At 40.9% G+C, this 20192-nt stretch overlaps 1 protein-coding gene across 1 annotated transcript in view; it reads left to right on the top strand.

The window, feature by feature from the left end:
• Window positions 1-260: 260 nt before the first annotated feature.
• TRIM8 (tripartite motif containing 8) overlaps window positions 261-20192 on the top strand; it is a 57337-nt gene continuing 37405 nt past the window's right edge. Inside the window, exons 1-3 of the mRNA XM_072130714.1 lie at window positions 261-671; window positions 1148-1220; window positions 2056-2696. Of these exons, the coding sequence (XP_071986815.1) occupies window positions 2127-2696 (570 nt within the window). The 5' untranslated portion in view covers window positions 261-671; window positions 1148-1220; window positions 2056-2126. The remainder of the gene's footprint in view (window positions 672-1147; window positions 1221-2055; window positions 2697-20192) is intronic.

The following is a 20192-nucleotide window of genomic DNA, read 5'->3' as shown; positions in this document are numbered from 1 at the left end:
CACTGGTGGACCCTTGGCACCCCAGTCTGACCCTGCGTACAAATAATAAAATGCTGCCTTTTTTGTAAGGCGAGGAGTTAAAAAAAACGGAAACACAGAAACACAAAAGGGTCAGAGAGTAATTAATGGGTTAAATTAAAGGGAAAAAAAACCCTGAGCTGCTTTGGCAGAACTGAAAGTAAAGATAGAGGGCGCTGCTGAGCCGTGCTGAGGAGAGAAAGAGCTGTGACGCAGGCAGCTGCGGTGGGCGGGGCTCCGGGGGAGCAGTCTGCTGCTCTGCTCTCTCTACAGACAGGCTGAGGCGGTGACACGGGTTCGATCCCCTCCTCTGGATCTTATCAGCCCCTGGCCTGGGGGGCTCATCCACAGATCCCTGGCATCTCAGAGGGGTGTGCAGAATTCAGCGATTGTTACCAGGAAGCTGCAATCCTCCCCTGGACGCAGAAGAGGTGCATGCATGTACAGTACTGGCTGGGGGGCTCTGTATATAACCGGACTGGGGGCATTTAAATAGCAAAGAAGCAGCAGATGTGGATTCCCTTTCCAAATCCAACAAGGGGCTGACAATAACTGGGACTGCTGACTGCTTTCCATTGGATGCAGGAATAATCCAGATGCTGCTCTGCTCTGCTCTCTTTCCATAACAAGGACCCTAAAGACTGAAGAATTTAGTAAATATTAATTTTTTTGTTGTTTTTATAAATTTATCTTTTTTCCCCTGGAAAAATCCTAACCCGATAACCTGCTGGAAAAAAAAAAGAAGCTAAATTTCTACTGCTCCCCTATCGATCCTCTACATGAATCAGGAAGGGCGTTGTGCATTTTTTTTGTAATGTTGGCAATGCTTCAGCCTAACGTAAATATTTTATACTACGAAATATATTTTTGCTTATGATCTCGCCTCCTTTTATACTGTCTCCGCTGACATTTTTGACAAGCGGCGTTCACTTGATTTGCAGTTGAAAAGGCTTCTATTTTTTTTATAATAAGAGAAAGAGGGGAGGAGGAGGAGTGTAGAAATCCAAGAGGAAAAAAAAATAGATACTTTTTACATTATTGGGACAAGGGGGGTATAGATATATGTTATTAAAGGGATTTAAGAAACAAGATGGCTGAAGGGATCCGATTTATTTTTTTTTCGATCTAGTGAAAAATGCAAAAAAGATCTGGCTGCTTGAAGTTTCCTTGAAGGGGCATAGGAAGGGGGCGTCTGGATTAAGGTATTCATTTCGATACGTAGCATTTCCTCCTGTGTTTTTTTTTTTCTTTTCGTGGTAGGTGTTTTTTTTCCCCAAGTTTGGAAACAAGATCACTTGAATATTCATGGTAAGGGTGAAGTATATGTGTTAATTCTCTGTGACTGTCTCCCTCATTGGCCCCACTGTCACTGCCCTTGCAGATTGGATGTAAAATCAGAAATAGCTTTCATGTCAGGAGGAGGGAGACTGAAGGGGGAGGGCAGTGATTAGCTCTTGAGAAATTCCTTTTCAGTTTGATCAAGGCATGCAAAGCCTAATCCACTGATCACAATCCAATTCTTTTTATTTTGCTCCGTTTTTATTCGAATTTTTTTTCCAACTAGAGCTCCCCAATAAAATACCGGCTAAATTTATAGTCTGGATACTTAATATTTTTAATTTTTGTACATTTTTTTCTGCCTTCGGCATAGAACGCAGAAGCCTTTTTTTTCTTCTTATTTGTGAAACAAGGAAGAGGTGGGAGGGTTTTTTTTTTCTCGCTGTAGGCTGGAATTTGAGCTGTGAGACTGAACTGTCTCTTTCAGAGCCCCCATCCAGGATCACTCTCTATGGAAACAACCTCAAGAATTTGGTTGCTCGGTTCATTTCAAGGAAAGCTTCCTAGTTTTTCAATCTAGCCTGTGTTACATCGACTTTTCATTACATAGGAGAATGTTTCTGAACGATTCCCATAATACGGAATACTAGAACATAAATACTTTTCAATTTAGTATTTTTTTTTTATCTTCCGTTTTCTTCATGACTTCTGATTTAAGGAAATAGATTTATTATTTTTGTTCCCAACTTATCCACGCAGGCGAAAATCTGGTTGGCCGTATCCACTTGATTCTGTTAAATTGTGATACCTGATACACTGCCAAGCTGGAGATGGCGGAGAATTGGAAAAACTGTTTTGAAGAAGAGCTTATATGTCCTATATGTCTGCATGTGTTTATTGAACCCGTTCAGCTTCCGTGTAAGCACAATTTTTGCAGAGGTTGCATAAGCGAGGCCTGGGCCAAAGAGACAGGCCTAGTGAGGTGCCCGGAGTGTAACCAGGCCTATAACCAAAAGCCTAACCTCGAAAAGAACCTTAAACTCACCAATATTGTGGAAAAATTTAATTCCCTTAACGTGGACAAGCCACCATCTATCCTGCACTGTGTATTCTGTAGAAGGGGGCCACCACTGCCGGCCCAGAAGATTTGCTTGAGATGCGAAGCGCCATGTTGCCAGTCCCATGTGCAGACTCACCTACAACAGCCTTCCACCGCTAGGGGACACCTCCTAGTAGAGGCTGAAGATGTTAGGGCCTGGAGTTGTCCACAACATAATGCTTACCGACTGTACCACTGTGAAGCCGAACAAGTGGCGGTGTGCCAGTTCTGCTGCTACTATAGTGGTGCCCACCAAGGACATTCAGTGTGCGATGTGGAGATTCGGAGAAACGAGATCAGAGTAAGTACCATATTGACTCAACTGTTTTGTGCCATGTTCTGTATATGTGTGGGCTTTTAGGAAAGTAATAGCCAGGCAACTCTATTGTTCCGTACCGCAATCTTGGGTCACATTTCCTGTTTGACCTAACCCATGGCTGGACACCAGTATGGTAACATGAACCGTACTTCATTAAGTAATCAAAATGGAAACTACCTCGTAGTATAGGTCAGATTTATTGCTTAAACTTGGGCTGGTCAGGTTCCATCAAGTCTTCACCTTTTTGATTTATAGCACTGGATAGAGAGATGTTGCATAGTGCGTCATAAGGAACATCTAGGAAACGCACTCTCACCAGGGCCTATGACAGCACAGTTAGTAAATAGAGGGTTGTATGGCCACCATGTCCACACGCAAGAGGTAAGCTAGGAACACCAAAAGGGATGTGATTTATTTACAGATATTTGACCATACAATGGTACAATGTTTCATCAGTTAGTGATATCCATATAATCAATTTTTGGTCTTGTCCTTCTTCGTAAACCTTCTACTTCTATGGATCTGCTGTCTATTGTGGAGCTGCAGCTCGGTGCATGCTGGGAAGTAGGGTCATTCGCAGGTTGCGTCTATTTGCTCTTGATTCTTTGTACAGCAATGGTAAATTCGAAGGACCTAAATCAAGAATGATCTGAATTTTATGAATTCTGACATTTCTCCCTATTTGTAATCCGATCCCTGTGGTGACCTTACGTAGAGTTACAAATAGAAATTCATTTGGATAGGCTGGTAACGTACGGAGTCCCAGCAGGTTCATATTACGGAGCTTTGGACACCCACTGTGCCATTGCGAGGTGCCTCTGTAGGGCACTGTATTCTCTTCTTGTTGGCTTTCTTTAGGATATTTAAGTACATGCATTAGAACATACCACAGTCCTATGGATTCTAGAAGTGTTCTGGAGTATTGTGTATCTGTCCGAGAAAAGCGCTTTATGTGCTTCCAGGATTTCCCGGGCCGAAAAAATCCAGCAAGCTCATGGGCAACAGGCTTTAGGGAAGGAAAAGTGGCAAGTTTATCAGTCGGGTAATGTTTTTTCTTTATGTCACCATCACCCTGTCACACAGAGCTTTTTACACTTTTCAGTTCTAGTACTTTATCAGTCCTGTTGAGATAGCTAGGTCCACAAAACAAGAAAGTAGATAAGTAAAAACTTGACTATTTTTACAGTGTTCTTTTAGGCTCCTGAAATGAATATGTCCCCTTTCTATGGCACTAGGCTCCTGGAAAAGAAAACATTGCCTAAGTGACCGGTTGCCATGCCAGCTGAATGCAAATGGATCCTGGCGGCCTAGTTAATATAGACATCAGTATCAGTACTGTATTACAATTTTTTTTCCTCTAGCCTGTATTCTTCAGGCTTCTTGTGTTTGGAATTGGTTGCCATCTGTTTGTCAATCTAGTGTTAAATTTCGGAGTCTTCATTCACTTTGTGCTTCGGCATCTGTCATTTCCTGCTGACCATAAAACCCGGGGATCTGATTGGTTAAGTCCAAACCTTCTCAGAAGGACTTAAGTTAGTGCCAGTCTAGTTCCCTTTTACAGGTCCATCCGCATGGGTGGATTTAGACTGCCATGGGCCCTGGGCTGTATGAATATTATAATCCCCAAATTTCTGTAATTTATGGATGACCTTCAAAGGTCCTTAAACGGCTCTTGTGTACATGTGTATTAAGATCAGGAATGGATGAATGAGGATTTCATGGGTGAAGATCCTTCTCAGTATAGAATTAAATGGTTGGTTTTGGTGTCCATGGGCCCCAAGAGAGCTTGACTCCCGCCTACCGCCCAAACCGTATATATACTGCTAACAACTGCATTTAATCAATATTCAACCAGAAAAGAACATCTCTTTCCTCTCTAGAAGCCCCTGATTCCAGTACCAGTGCTCCAGTCCTACCCATCAGTGCTCCGGGTCTTCATGCAGCAGTCATTTCCTGTCTTTACAGGTCACATGCACTTTATTTTCACATGACTGATGAGGCCAGCCATTGGCTGAGCCACAAGTTCAATAACATCAGCACTTCTGGTCCAACCACTGGAGATCCAGCAATGAAACTGGGGCCTCCAGAGAAATGTATATTCCATAAAAGCTGCACAGTTTCACCTTTTATTTATTTATTTATTTAAAGGGAATATTGACTTTCAGTAACTTAGTGCTGATATGTTACAGATTAATCATTTTTTTTGTACAGTGTAGCATGTGCTCCTTCTGCATTGTACATAAAGGACAATTAATCAGTAACATGGTATATGGACGCCTACCATGCCATTAATGGATAACACAGTTGGGTACACAAGGCTTTCATGGTATTTGACTATGGAAATGTGGTGTTGACTCTCCTCGCAGTGATGGCGACTCTGCTGAGAACCCTAGCGATTTCCCAGGTCCATCTTAGTAATATGAATGATGTATTCCTATTTGCCTAGAAATTCCACAGACTTAGGGAAGAAATGATTTTTCCCATACCTTGATACATCCTGTGAAGTCTCCCAGCTATCCTTTCTCAGAAGGGATATTCCAGTTCCAGGAATGTTTTTTTTTCACTTCTTAGAAAAGCTTTACTTTTTTTTCTCAAGTCGATGTTTCATTTCAGATATGAATTTGGCTCTGTCCCGTATACAACTCTGGATGAACGACCTGTGAATTTAAGTGTTGGAAGACATTTGTCTTTTGGATTTTTTTCTATTCCCACCCAGCTGTTATTCTCAGTGTAGAAGGAACAAAAGACCATTCTGTTCTTTCAATTAGTTGCTTTTATGTATTTTTAGGTAGAGCAGATTGTTACAGATTTGTTACATTGCATTGTCATGTTTAGTGAGGATTTTTTTGCTCTTGCCCATTGATCTCAAATTTTACCTCAATTGAAACCCCATACCAACAATCAGTGTAAGAGTGCATCTCCTTTGCTGCGCACTCAAAGGTATTACACACCCAAATTAAAGGGAAGCAGTCAGGGCGATTTTTGACTCTAAGCCACCGAGTGTTTTTTTGGACCAGTGATTTAGTGTCCCAAATGGCCCCCTACACGGTCAAATAAAAAATACCAAACATTTACAATTACCTGGGTCCGAACCTCCTGGCACCTGCACGTTGTGGCTAGTGAAGCCAGCGTAGTCCACCTTTGCTTCACTGTGCAAGTGCCGTTGGTATGGTGCTTGTGGGATTTGTTTCAGCATCACTTACCGCAACATGAGAGGAGGCATTGGCACGAGATCTACAAATGTGAGTCCAATGAGCCTCATCAGACTCACATCTAGGTATTACTGAGGCCATGCAAAGATGATATATAGTTTGATTTGGGATCCTAAACCACAGGTCCATACGGACTTGTAGTTGGTTTAGGGTGCCAAATCAACCTGATAGGTCCTCTTTAGCATGTGGTCACGCCCTCCACACCAAGATTTTGTAACACGTTTTCACTCTAGACAAGATATGCCATTCCTAAATCTGCCTGGAATTTCGCTCCCACTAAATCCATTGTGAGTGACCCCCATTGTATAATGAAGAACCACAAATAAGAAGGGGCTGGTTTTGGAACAGATTTGAGGACAGCGACCCACTCAAAATCCAACATAGAAACCGCCATGTAAACATATCCTAAACCTCTGAATTCCCTAGAGCAGTGGTGGCGAACCTATGGCACGGGTGCCAGAGGTGGCACTCAGAGCCCTCTGTATGGGCACCCATGCCATCACCCCAGCGCAGAGTTTGCCAGACAGGACTCAAGGCCTCTTGCAGACCCAGGCAGCCCAGGACCCTAGAAAGAAGGGTCAAAACTTCAAAACGTCTTCTTCTTCTTTCTACTGTATTGGTGTCCTCAGGTGCCTATACAATTTAAACATGTGACAGAGTAGTGAGTAATAAGTTACTGCTTAAATTGTCACATCGGCACTTTGTGAAAAAAAATGTGGGTTTTATGTTGTAGTTTAAGCACTCAGCGTCTAAAAGGTTTTCCATCACTGCCCTAGAAGAACGTGGAAATAGGTTTTCTAGCCTGGTCAACCTCCAATCTTTTAGCCATAGGTGTTAACCTCCAATCTTTTGGCCTTATGTATTGACCTCCAATCTTTTAGACTTATACCATCTTGGACTATTTTTGCCATTTTGGACTATATTACCATCTCAAAAGAAAAGTGACCCAAGAAGAAAATTCCCAGTACCGGTACTTTTAGTTGAAGACTAAATATATTGTTATGAATGTACAAACAAGCACACTAAACTATATAATACGACCTTCCGAAAATCTGTTAAACGTTAAGAATAATGCCCTATTCTCATTTGTCAGGTGATTTCATAGAATACCTATAACACAGTGCAGGCCTCCTTATACTTTGGGCGATGGGAGCATTTTGGTTGAACTGTTTCATTTCTCTAATGTCAGAACCTGCGGATTCTACAGAGATAAGTGGCGCTACACAGTCACTGCTTATCTCTTCCTGCAGAAGCAGTCTGTTACAGAACATTTTTGCAGGATGTTACTGATTGCCAGACGTTGCAGTGTTTCCTGCCTGTTTTTCGAAAGAGGTTCTGTAGCAGCTATTGTGTGTCTTATAAGGGATATTTGAAGCATGGAGTATCATGACTTGTATGAATGCATGTGGTCTTGTACTTTTACCGTACATAGTCGCAGAACTCCTTGCTTTAGCTTTTATGAGCTCAGATACCTTTCTTGTACTCACTTAGAAAGTGGGAGATAGTTGTGTGATGTTCTCAGCAATTTCTGGAAGTCCCATGCTACTGAATTGAGCGGCATGACCCATGATTTACCTGGCGCCACCTCCCATAGGGAGAATTTGTTCCGTTGTTGAGATCCCAACCATCTGACCATCAACGATCAGCTTGTAAATGACTTGCAAATTTGGTACAACCCTTTTAAAGGTGAACAACCAAAGATTATGCAACGACTTTAGGTCACATACACATAGAAGTATTCAATCTCTAAAATATCCACATGACAGCCATATTTCTTGGGGGCGACTCTCTCATTCACCTTAATGACGGTAGCATCTGCAGTCCGAAACAGCCGATCAATGGATAACATGCACTTATAAAATGGCACTGGGAGTTTTGGCATCAGTCACCTACGATGCTAGGAGTCGCTGTCTCCCCATGGAATGACAAAATTGTACTGGAAACATGATTCACGTGCAGGGTAACTATGTGAAGGGTGACGTGACGTCCAATGGCCATAGACCCCAATTCACCCATAGTAGCCATACCTCAATGATATCCCATGATATTCTGGTACGTCTACAGCCAATTAGAAGCAACCAATAAAATGAAACAATGAAACAAATGGCCCAATTGTTGTTTCCAACAGGAAGTGGCAAGTGTAGCAGTTACTAAATCCTTCCTATAAGCTCAATCAAAAGAGCGGTAATAATGTGCTTGTGGAAAATCCTGAAAGCGTTTTTTTTTCCGTACATTTAATTCCTCACCTACCAAGAAAGGTGGTAAGACCTGGGTGGGAAAGAATGAGTCCATAATGTCATTAGACCCTATTTTTTGCTTTGCACTTGAAGAGTAGAATGGGCTTGCAATATAACTAGATTACATCTTTGTGTATTCCGTATCCCGTTGAGAGAACAGACATTGTCCATTGATATTCCGCCAGTGTCCAATTATGAAGGGTGGAAGAAAATCTTAAGATGGACATTTCCGGGCAACCTCCACCTTCATTGTGCTGATTGAACTTCACTTTGAAGCCGTTAGGCTACGGCTCCTTTGTGCTGAAGTATACAGCTCGGGTCCTGTAGCTCCAAGGACAGACTTCTCAGCCTGCTGTCTGTTTCTTTATTTCCTAAAAACCAGGAGAGCTTTGTACCCTGTGGAGATATTTGATTGGAGATTTCCATTAGCATTCTCTACAACCCCCATAGCGTGGAAGGCGCCATACGTGTAACATGAATGAAACTAATAAATATGTTCTACGTTTTACATGTGGGTTACAAAATATCTGTTATTAATGGAACAGAACCTCATTAGGCTGATCGATGACTCTACTTTTATATGTAGTCTATGAGCAAGAAGTTGAAGACCTAAAATGTCTATTTCCGTATTTAAAAGTCATTCTTATTCTATATTAATAGAGTAAAGTGAACTATAGTAGCATGTCATTGAGCAGGAGGAGCTGAGTAGATTATACATAGTGTCCTATATGAAGACGGCATGCTATAGAGTAAGAGGAGCTAAACAGATTCAGGACACTTTGTTTAATATGCTCAGCTGCTCCTGCTCTATATCATGCTACCTGCAGATATGACATTATTTACAATCTTCAGTTGGGCACTATATAACCTGCTCTGCACCTCCTGTTTTATAAAAGCTTTCTACAGATAAGACTTTATGTGCAATCTGCTTAGCTCCTTCTGCTCTATAACATGCTGCCTGTATATAGGACACTATGTACAATCTGCTCAGCCCCCCCTGCTCTATAACATTCTGCCTGTAGTATAATATACACAACTAGTATTGGACCTCTGTGAAATTGTTATCTATCTCTGACATTTTGCCTCCGCTAGCAGATGTCTTTTACAGGAAGAACTTTTACGCTAGGTTAATAATTCAGCACTTGCAGTATAACATTGTAAAACAGGTGCAGTGTATGAGGCCTAGGAGCCGGCAGGCTTTCACTCGATTTTGCTATTATTTCCAGTTTTACGATTATGCTCTTCCTTCAGTTGCTTTTTCCTGTGGTTAATAGTCTTCATTCATTAAGTAGTTGGAGAAGCCAGGCTAGATATTCACACATTAACTAGGCCCCGCTTAACTTAGTCAAAAAGTAACAAACTTTCCCTATGAGGTCCCATTATCAAGTATGTGAACCCCTCCTCGTGTGATTGATCTGTGTTCACACCTGTACTTACAGTCTAATTAATATATATATTTGCGATTTATTTGATCTATTGCTCGGGAACACGCATCCTTGCAGAGTTCGGTCCATGTCGGCTGACTTATACATGGGGCTTGTAACACAGGAAATTTCATTTTGTGAGATGGAAGGAAGCAGAAGCAGAGCTTAGATGAGGCCTTGCAGATCAAGCAATCGAAATTCTTCTCTCCGAGCAAAACAACCTACACTGTACAGCTGTGTCTCGGTTAACCCTGTCTAAACAAAGGATATGGTCAGGGTTGTGTCAGTGTCTTATCGGTGGAAAGCACCAGCAACAATCCAGTCTTTGTCTGAATGTTTTCTGCAGCCAAGACGGCCCATAGTGTTCTTGTGCTACAGTTTAGCTGTATTTTATGTGTAAATGGAAGACGGACTGTGAATACAGCACTTAAAGGGATCAGCAGGCATAATTTTTTTTTTGAAATCATGACACCTACCAATTGCTTCACAAATACGGACGACGCACAGATGACGCCAGTACTGTTGGTGGTCCCATATACTTCTATAAGAGAGCCCAAGGCAGGAATAGGACCTGCTGTAAGTTTTTAGCTTCGCACAGGTCAAATGAAATACATTTCTTATTTCAAAGAACATTTTTGAACATTTTTGAACATTTACATTATTCAAAAAGAGCCTTTGTTATGATATAGTAAAATAATATACACCTTATTAAGGTGCTGCACAAAAATGCTAGCAGCTTTCTAAAATTCTAACACCAAGCTTGTAGATGGGAGCAGGCAGTTGTGGATTATTACATAGGCGGTTTGGACGGTAGCCCAGGGCCCAAGGCTTCTAGGGGACCCATGGCCACCCACCGTTTTTATAATGAGTAGGACCTTTACCCATGAAATCCTTGTACATCTGTTCCTGCTCTCAATACACATGTACACAAGAGTCATTTCAGGACCTTTGAAGGTCTTCCAAAGGTCCTAAAACTGCAAGATCGAAAGCAGGTAGAAGGATCATGTCCTCCATTCCCCAAGAAGCGGATTCTTGTACCATATGTAGGAAGTGATTCCAGACTTGTAGGGGCTATAATATTCATACAACCCAGGCCCATGGCAATCTTAATCCATTTCTGGGAGCGGGATCAGCACTTGAAGAGATAAATAGTGGAGTTTGAACCAGACACATATCTGGGAACTGAGGTTTGGATTGTAGGTATAGACTTACCAGTAGTGTGTATAGAAGAACATATCTTCACGTACATCCAGCTGTAATAATACGGAGTATGTGGAATAGTTCTGGGGTCAGTGATCCCTACAGATATTGCATGCACTATAGAAGGAACAGCGACTGACCCTCCTGTATTACACAAGCTTCCCCTCTGTGGCTCCCTTCCCAGTGTATGTTATTTGCTGTAGTTTTGAGTTATGTTTTCAATTAGTAATATTTCTGCTGCCCCCAGTCTAATACTAGACTGTAATAAGAATAATTTATGGCTTTAATTGAATTTTCATGTAATTTCAGAACAGCCTTAGCTTTGAGATTTTGGTAAAGAATAAAAGCTATATTAAAGATGGAGTATACACAAAGACTAGGGCACGAGGCGAGCCACAGGAATCTTTCCATTTACTTGTGTTATTGAGATTGTTTGTTTGTTTTGAAAACCAGAAAATGGGCAAATTATTAGTTTTATCCTTTTTTTTTTTAATGAATGCTTTTGTTTTCTGGACACGAGATTTTCCTTTTTTATTGTGGGCTGCTGAATATAAAAATGTATGTATCATATCATAATCATTATTAAATGTATTTATTATTAATAGTGCAGTCATTAATGATTAGAATTTATCCTAGAATTCCTGTTTTTTGTATCTGAAATCTCACCCGTTTACTTATAAAAAATGTCCCCTTAGAGGAGTCAAGTTTAGGGGTTGCAGGAGGAGTGTCACTTTACAAGCCCCCTATCTTTGTTTCTATAGGACCTAGACACATGTTTTTGTGTCATTTTCAAGATAAGAATATCCCCTTTCAGATCTCACCAGGAGAAACTTTAGATAAAGATCCAGTTCCTCCTGTATGCCCAGTTCTGTAGCTCAGAACCAGTAACTTGATTGGATCAGAAAGATTAGACAGAGATACTGCAGAACCAGAAACATGGGCTTCTGATGTGACGCTACCTCTGCAACCACTTGACTCATCTTATGTGATAATGGTAAGAAGAGTCATATTTACCTGACTTTGGAGGAGATTTTTTATAGGTAAACGAGTGAGAATTCACATAAAAAGGGAATACTTTCCCTGCATTCACTGCCTAAGGGGAATAGTAGTTTAAAGGAGTAAAACCTAAACCTAAAAAAATAGAACGCACTATGTTATAGCTCCCACCCTCTTCGTAGCCTTGTTTACCAGAGCTCTTCCTGTTGTGCAGTATGGTGAACACATTTCTACATAATGTTGAAATGTTGCTGTATTTGTGTCTTTTTTAAATGATGAAATATCATTTTTTGGGGTGTTTTTTTCGTGCTGGAGTGCCACAGGGGTTAAAGGGTGTTGCAGATGTTGTAGTAGGTACTTTGTGTACATACCAATATGGGAAACCTGTACTGACCCCCTGCTGTGCCTTCAGTAGATGCGGCACAGAGGTATTTTAAGTAATTTATTTTAGTAGGGAGGTTGTGGAACTTGAGAATTCAAGCCCACAATGTAAATTCTATCATGTGACCTCCCCCACCTACCATGTGTCATTTATAATACCAGTGTCTCATACCCTTAGGTATTACAGCCTGGGTGTGACACCTAACCTCTGCACCCCGTTTAGCTACGGAGGTGGAGGTTAATTGGCTTAAGACCCTGTTCACACCTGTGTTTAGACCTCAGTTATTATCTGTCGCTAAATACGACAATAACAGAAATCTAACGGATCCATTAAAAAGTCCATTCTTTTCTGTGGACATTGCATGGCTTCCATTAGTATCCGTTTGCACCACTTCCATTATCTGAGCAAAAAATTGGGCAGGAGGTGCAGCGCTAATTTTTCTATCTAGAATCCAGATGCTAACGGAGCCCATTAAGAGCCAATCAAAATCAATACAGGTTTTAACGGATCCATTAGGTTTCCGTTATTATCGTTTTAGAAACGGAATATAGTAACGGAGGTCCTAACGACCTTTGCCTAATTGACCTGTGTATGTTTTGATACCTCTGTGTGTTTTGATATCCTTTCCTTTTATGTTTATGAAATAATATAACAGGAAAAAAAGAATTCTCCGTTGTCCGCACAGTTTTACTTTTTAAGATCTTGGTGTCTGGTTTATCCTATTGGAATCATTGTGGATATAAAAGGGGGAACTAGACCTGGTCATTTAAGTTGGGGATATACTGTTTGATATTGTAGTGAAATTTTTGGATATTAACCCTGTGCAATATAATATTTAAATCTCACCCCAAGCTCTAGAAATAAATCCTCAGTTCAGCCTATTGAATATTGCAGGGGGATCGCGACCTGTAACTTTTTAATGCAAATGTATGCGAAAGACGTGATAGAAATCAATAATTTTTTGGCTTTTTTCTTTTTTAAACCATGAATGAATGTGTTTCAGCAAACCTTCACCCCTAGGATGTCTTATTTTTTAATCCTATGATTTGCAGATGAAAATGCACTTTCAAATGACAAAAATACCATAACGTGACCAATCGAGTAACATGACAAATCTGCAACAACGTTGCAACATTCCAAATTCTATATAGCCGCAATACATGTCTCTGCACTGTATAATGAATCTGAATTTCTTGCCACGTGACTGTACACAAAGACATGAGTAGGTGTGAGCTGGGAGGGGGGATGCTTAAATAGTAGAAAGATAAATTTAGTTCTGCTGTAATTGAAGCACTTTGCATCTGCTGTTGCTACCGGAAACCTGGCTCTGCAGCTTAGTCTTATGTAGATTTAGAACATTCTGTAGACAAAAGGGTCACACATCTATCTGTTAGGAAATATACTGCACCTACTTATTTATTTCATGTATGGATCATATTTTCACAGCACTGTGTCATTTTGCCAGAAATAATATACATGTAATATGTTATAATGATCTATTTATTACTGTTAGAATAGCAAAGGGGGAAAAAAGTATATTCCAAGCCCCCCTCCCCCTATTATCAGCATGCTGTGGTCTGTTCCACTGCACACAGGGCATCTCTTGGCAGCTGACTGCATAGAATGGACCATTGCACACAGAGAATGGGGGAGGGGTGTTCTTTGAACACCAGGAAACAGTATGAGAAGTTAGTTACCTGTACAGCGATACATAGATCAAGTATCACATTATACATAGAGAATATTTGAAAATTCCATTTCAGATTCTAATACTTTTTTTTAATTGCTTAGCTTTTATTAAAGTGCATATAATCTGCAATAGATACGTAGTATAGGTTTTATATACTTGAGTGAGTTGCTGGTTTTTACAATGGAAAAAACTCTTCCCTTCAGTATTATCTAAATCAGTTGGATGCAAATTCTGTGTTTTATAGCTTAATGGTCATCTGTGACGCGTCCCTGCGGCACCGCTTTGACAAAGGGAATGGTTACTAAAGTTGTACATTTTTTTCATTCATTTCATAGAGAAATAACAGAGGAACAGCGCTATGCAGGGTCCATAGAAAACATGCCGTATTCCAGAATTGGTACATTTATTCATTAAAACTTACAGATTTTGTTGATTACTTTATATTACTATAAACAGATGACGGCTCAGAGATATGAAAGGGGTTTTCTGGATTCATAGAATTTTTTTGTTTTAAAAAGAGCTGCTTATTAGCATGTCATTGAGAGATTTCTGGAGATAATCTGGGACCATCATTAGTTGGCACTAAGCAAAACTTCCAATTTCTTAATGCTGCCTGAGGCTCTTTTTAACCCCTTCCCGACGCGCGCCGTACTAGTACGGCGCGCGCCGGGTCCCGGTGCATGGAGAGGGCTCGCGGGCCGAGCCCTCTCCATAGCCGGTAAGTCTTTGCTGCATATTGCAGCAAAGGCTTACCGGTAACACCCGCGATCGGTGCTAGCACCGATCGCGGGTGCTTTCACCGCGATCACCTCCGGCAATGCTGCCGGAGGCTTCAAAAAGATGGCGCCGCATGGGCGCCGCCATCTTGGCGCGGATCTTCGCTCCCCGATGACGTCACGGGGAGCGGTAATCCGTTGCCATGACAGCATCGGGCCTCACGAAGGCCCGAAGCTGTCTCGTTTTAACCTATTCATTACAATGTGCTATCAGCACATTGTAATGAATGAGGAGTAAAATCCCCATATACTGCCATATTGCAGTATAGCAGTATATGGTAGGATCGATCAGACAACCTAGGGTTAAAGTACCCTAGGGAGTCTGAAAAATAGTTAAAGTAAAAGTAAAAAAAAGTTTTTAAAAAAAAAATTATATTAAAAAAACCTAAAAATTCAAATCACCCCCCTTTCCCTAGAACTGATATTAATATTAATAAACAGTAAAAATCATAAACACATTAGGTATCACCGCGTCCGAAAATGTCCAATCTATCAAAATATAATAACGGTTTTTCACTGCGTTTAATCCCGTAACGGAAAATAGCGTCCAAAGTCAAAAATGACATTTTTTTGCCATTTTGGAAAATATAAAAAAATTCATAAAAAGTGATCAAAAGGTAGCACAGTCCTAACAATGATAGCAATGAAAATGCCATCAAAAGTCGCAAAAAATGACACCACCCACAGCTTTGTACACCAAAGTATGAAAAAGTTATTAGCGCCAGAAGATGACAAAATCAAAAAAAAAATTTTTGTACAGGAGGTTTTAATTTTTTTAAATGTATGAAAACATTATAAAACCTGTACAAATGTGGTATCCCTGTGATCGTAGCAACCCAAAGAATAAAGTAGACCTGTCATTTGGGGCACACAGTGAAAGCTGTAAAATCCAAGCCCACAAGAAAACGTTGCAAATGTGTTTTTTCACCATTTTCACTGCATTTGGAATTTTTTTCCCGCTTCCCAGTACGCGCCATGGAACATTAAATACCGTCACTACGAAGTGCAATTTGTTACGCAGAAAATAAGCCATAACAGAGGTCTTTATGTGGAAAAATAAAAAAGTTATAGATTTTTGAAGGTGGGGTGTGAAAAATGGAAGTGAAAAAACTAAAAAAGGCCAAGTCGTTAAGGGGTTAAAGGGACCACACACGCAGTAGTGCTTGATGACTGCTATCCATTCAGAGGATCCCAAGGATATCCCTCCCTAAAGTTCTGCCCTATCTCAAAAGATGTCTGAAGATAAGAAGATGAATAATCATATAGTCCGCATGCACATGACAAAGCTGTGTGCAGCAGGCTGTATGGTATATACTGAGGGCTATGGCTACTCCAAAGTGCTTATATAAATAGCACTACACAATTTCCAGGGGAGAAGTTTTAAGGCCACCAGCATATATGTTTTATCCTTTATAAATCCATCCCTACATGCACTACAAGATTAAAGAGGTTGTACAGGATTTTAACATTGATCATTACGCTAGGTTAGGCTAAATTCCCTTCTGAATGGGAGTGAGGGCCCTGCTCGCAAGAGCTTACAGTCTATGAGGATGAGGGGGTGACACAAGAGCTTACAGTCTATGAGGATGAGGGGGTGACACAAGAGCTTACAGTCTATGAGGATGAGAGGGTGACACAAGAGCTTACAGTCTATGAGGATGAGAGGGTGACACAAGAGCTTACCGTCTATGAGCATGAGAGGGTCACACAAGAGCTTACAGTCTATGAGGATGAGAGGGGACACAAGAGCTTACAGTCTATGGAGGATGAGGGGGTGACACGAGCTTACAGTCTATGAGGATGAGAGTGTGACACAAGAGCTTACAGTCTATGAGGATGAGGGGGTGACACAAGAGCTTACAATCTAGGAGGATGAAGGGGTGACATGAGCTTACAGTCTATGAGGATGAGGGAGTGACACGAGCTTATAGTCTATGGGGATGAAGGGGGGACATAAGAAGTTATAGTCTATGAGGATGAGGGGTGACACAAGAGCTTACAGTCTATGAGGATGAGGTGGTGACACAAGAGCTTACAGTCTATGAGGATGAGGGGGTGACAAGAGCTTACAGTCTGTAGAGGATGAGGGGAGACACAAGAGCTTACAGTCTATGAAGATGAAGGGGTGACACAAGAGCTTACAGTCTATGAGGATGAGGGGGTGACACTAGAGCTTACAGTCTATGAGGATGAAGGGGGTGACACTAGAGCTTACAGTCTATGAGGATGAAGGGGGTGACACTAGAGCTTACAGTCTATGAGGATGAAGGGGGTGACACTAGAGCTTACAGTCTATGAGGAGGAAGGGGGTGACACTAGAGCTTACAGTCTGTATGCATGTAGCCATATTGCAATCATCCTCATGGTTCTTAGGCCACGTGCACACCTCATGCTGCACAACAGACATTTGACCCATTTCCCAGCTTATCAAAATTAGGGGTCTACTCCAGCACTGATGATGTTATAAACAGGGATAGGAACTGCTCTATAATGTGCAGCTCAGGCTATCAGCGCACAAACCAGGCTGTGAAGAATCGAACCGTGGGTATGAGCCCATAGAACGACACGGGGACGTGCGCTAGCCATGGAAACAACATCTAGCACACGTCTACAATATCTGTGTGCACGTCGCCTTAATCCGTATAACATAGTTACACCTCACACACCCCCATGAGAATAGGGGATGCATTACCCTACATATTGTTCGGAAAAATTATTATGGAATATTTAATTCCCTCTCCATCTTATCTAATTACGTTGGATTACACTAATATGTTCTATAGGATTCAGTCCACGATCACCTATTAGTCAGTCCATGTACATAATATTATCCAAATCCCTCTGGCAACAATGTTCATTATATTCAGCCATTGCACTGCCAAGGCCACCAGTTCATAAATATAGCATCTCCTAGGCAGAATCTTTCTGACCTCGATGTATGTCGCACATAATGGCCTTCTTCATTGGATAGAATTTGTATTGTGCTTTTGTGTTTTTGTGTATGTTGCCCCCCCCCCCCCACTACTTCATCGATGGAGGTTAAAAGCCTATAATATGTTTGTAAGTAAGCTGAATAGCAGCTAATCCTTTTATTTTCCCTGCCTGCCCCATTCTTTTGCAGATGGTAGATTTGGAGTGTACCCTTAATTTGGCCTCTAGAGTGATGCCTGTTCCTGAGTAGCAACCGGTGACCTTTGTATGTTGAAGAGGGACGTGGGCTCGCTATGACCCTCCTCTGGCATAAAATATTAAACTCTTTCAGCCATGGTCTCTAAATGACCTCTCCTCTTCATTATTCGGCTGTATATGCATTCCTGAGATCCCGCACACTGCAGATTATTCATGGAAGGATAGGTGTACAATTTATAGGGAAAAAAAAGCTGTTCTAGGAGCTGCTGGAACAGCCAAATGCTGTGAAATTCAGACAAAGGGATTCTTTCTCTGTTCATATCCCTTTGTTCTCCAATGCCAGCACAGTGTTTTGATGGAGAAAGTTAATTTAGCTTCGCTTTGAAACCATCATTGCTTTTATACAGGCGATTTCATTGGAACTTTTTTTTTTTTGCCCGTTTCAGGGGCTTAAATACCAAACAAAAGATGGTTTGATGGACGTCTGAAAAACAAACTTTTAAAATAAAAAAATCTTTTAGTTAATAATCAGAGCTTTTTAATTTATTTTGTAGCTGCCCTGAATAATAATAACAAATATTAAATGTTTTTAGGCTGCGGGGATTGGGATTTAATCATTTTATGTCTAGAGAAGGAGAATGTGATTTTTGTTTTTTTTAATTAGGGTCATGTTCTCCATTGTTGTAATCCACATTTCTATTAGAGTCCCTTATAGGGAAATACATGCAAAATCCAGTTATACCAGTGTTCAGGATATGTAAATGATTCTTTAAAGGAAATCTACCATCAAAATCCATCATGATAAACCAGGGACATTTGCTCATAGACCCAGGCACTTTGACTGTGGTTATCTTTTTGTATTTGTTATCCATGGCCTCCTTTCTTCTAAAATCAACTTTTATGATTATGCTAATTGGGGCGTTAACAGAACACGTGCTGCAGCTCCACAGGCTCCAAATTACATTGTCTCTGCTCCCACATGCTCTTTCAGCACTTCACCCTCTGTCCAATGTAATTTTACACAGCGTAAGGGAGGAAGTACTCATGCTCAGTGTAACAGCCTATAAAGCTACTGCATGAAGGGGCTCTGGTAACACCCCCAGATTCCTCCAAGCTCATTAGCATCATTTTAACAGTTGATTTTTGAAGGAAGGAGGCAATGGATAACAAATATAAGAATATAACCACAGTTACGGTGCGTGGAGCTATGAATAAGTGTCCCTGGTTTATCATGATGGATCTTGATTATAGATTATAAGACATTTTAGCATATTATCTGTATGTAAGAAACAGGGGCAGATTAAGACAAAGGTGGACCCTGAGCTGTAGGAAAATTGTGGGCCCCCACAAGACAAATTTTTGTAAAGGTTTGACATTTACTGCCTACGTATGGCACCAGAACCAAGTTTGTTTGGAAGGAAGAGTTGGTCTGCCATCAGTTCTAAAGTTTAAGGACCTTTATAGGACCTTCAAAAATCCTGGAATGGCGCTTGTAAAATTGTGTGTTGAGAGCTGTGTGGAGATTCCAGGGCTGACGGTCACCTTCCTCATTTTCTCTACAGGGTAGTAACAGAGTAGGTAGTTAGACTAGTTTGGGTGTTCATAGGCCTAACCAACTATATTATAATGCACTAGTGGCAAGAAGGTGGATACAATCTTAACTTTATTTGAGCTCTTGAGGGCCATTCATGTCTAAATAATACAGTAGTTCAATCCTTCTCTCCATGGTTTCTCTTATTATAGTTTGTGATGTCTCACGACCCTCTGCCGTTATACTGTACGCTATGATTGAGTTGTCCTTCGACTTCCAGCAGAGGGTCGGTAGCACGGCTCTGCCCATATACGACGGGGAACAATACATGACCTTCAAAAAAAGCTTTCTATCCCGAACCACATCTGAACATGTTTAGCTTGGGTGAAAATGGTGGGAAGAGTTGTCCTGTGTTCTGTAAGCTCATGAACAGCAGGTGAATGTTGGACTATTGAACAGAGACTAATCAAAAATAGGCGCAAATGTGAATATTTTATAGTCAAGGTCCATGTAAAGACTATTCTTTGTGCAGTTTTATGGTCCACTGTAAATGCAGCTAATGTGTTCATGTTATTCGGTTCTCTGAAATCTTATGTTCTCTTGGTTACAACATGATCATTAGGATTTTCAATATTTGCAGATGATACTAAGCTCTGTAAAGCAATTAATACTGAGCCGAGTATAACATTACAGAGGGATTTGTGGAAGCTGGAGGATTGGGCAGAGAAATGGTTGATGAGGTTTAATGTAGATAAATATAATGTTTTGCATTTGGCCCATGGAAACAAAAATACAATTATGTTCTTAATAGGAAATTAGTTAGCAGAACTTCAGCAGAAAAAACATTTGGGGGTATTGTTGGATAGTAAAGTTAATTTTAGTAACCAGAGCCTGGCAGCTG

The sequence above is a fragment of the Engystomops pustulosus genome, chromosome 11, assembly GCF_040894005.1.
Source record: "Engystomops pustulosus chromosome 11, aEngPut4.maternal, whole genome shotgun sequence".
Lineage (NCBI taxonomy): Eukaryota > Metazoa > Chordata > Amphibia > Anura > Leptodactylidae > Engystomops > Engystomops pustulosus.
The sequence above is the reverse complement of the archived record's forward strand: the minus strand, read 5'-3'. Positions and strand labels throughout refer to the sequence as shown.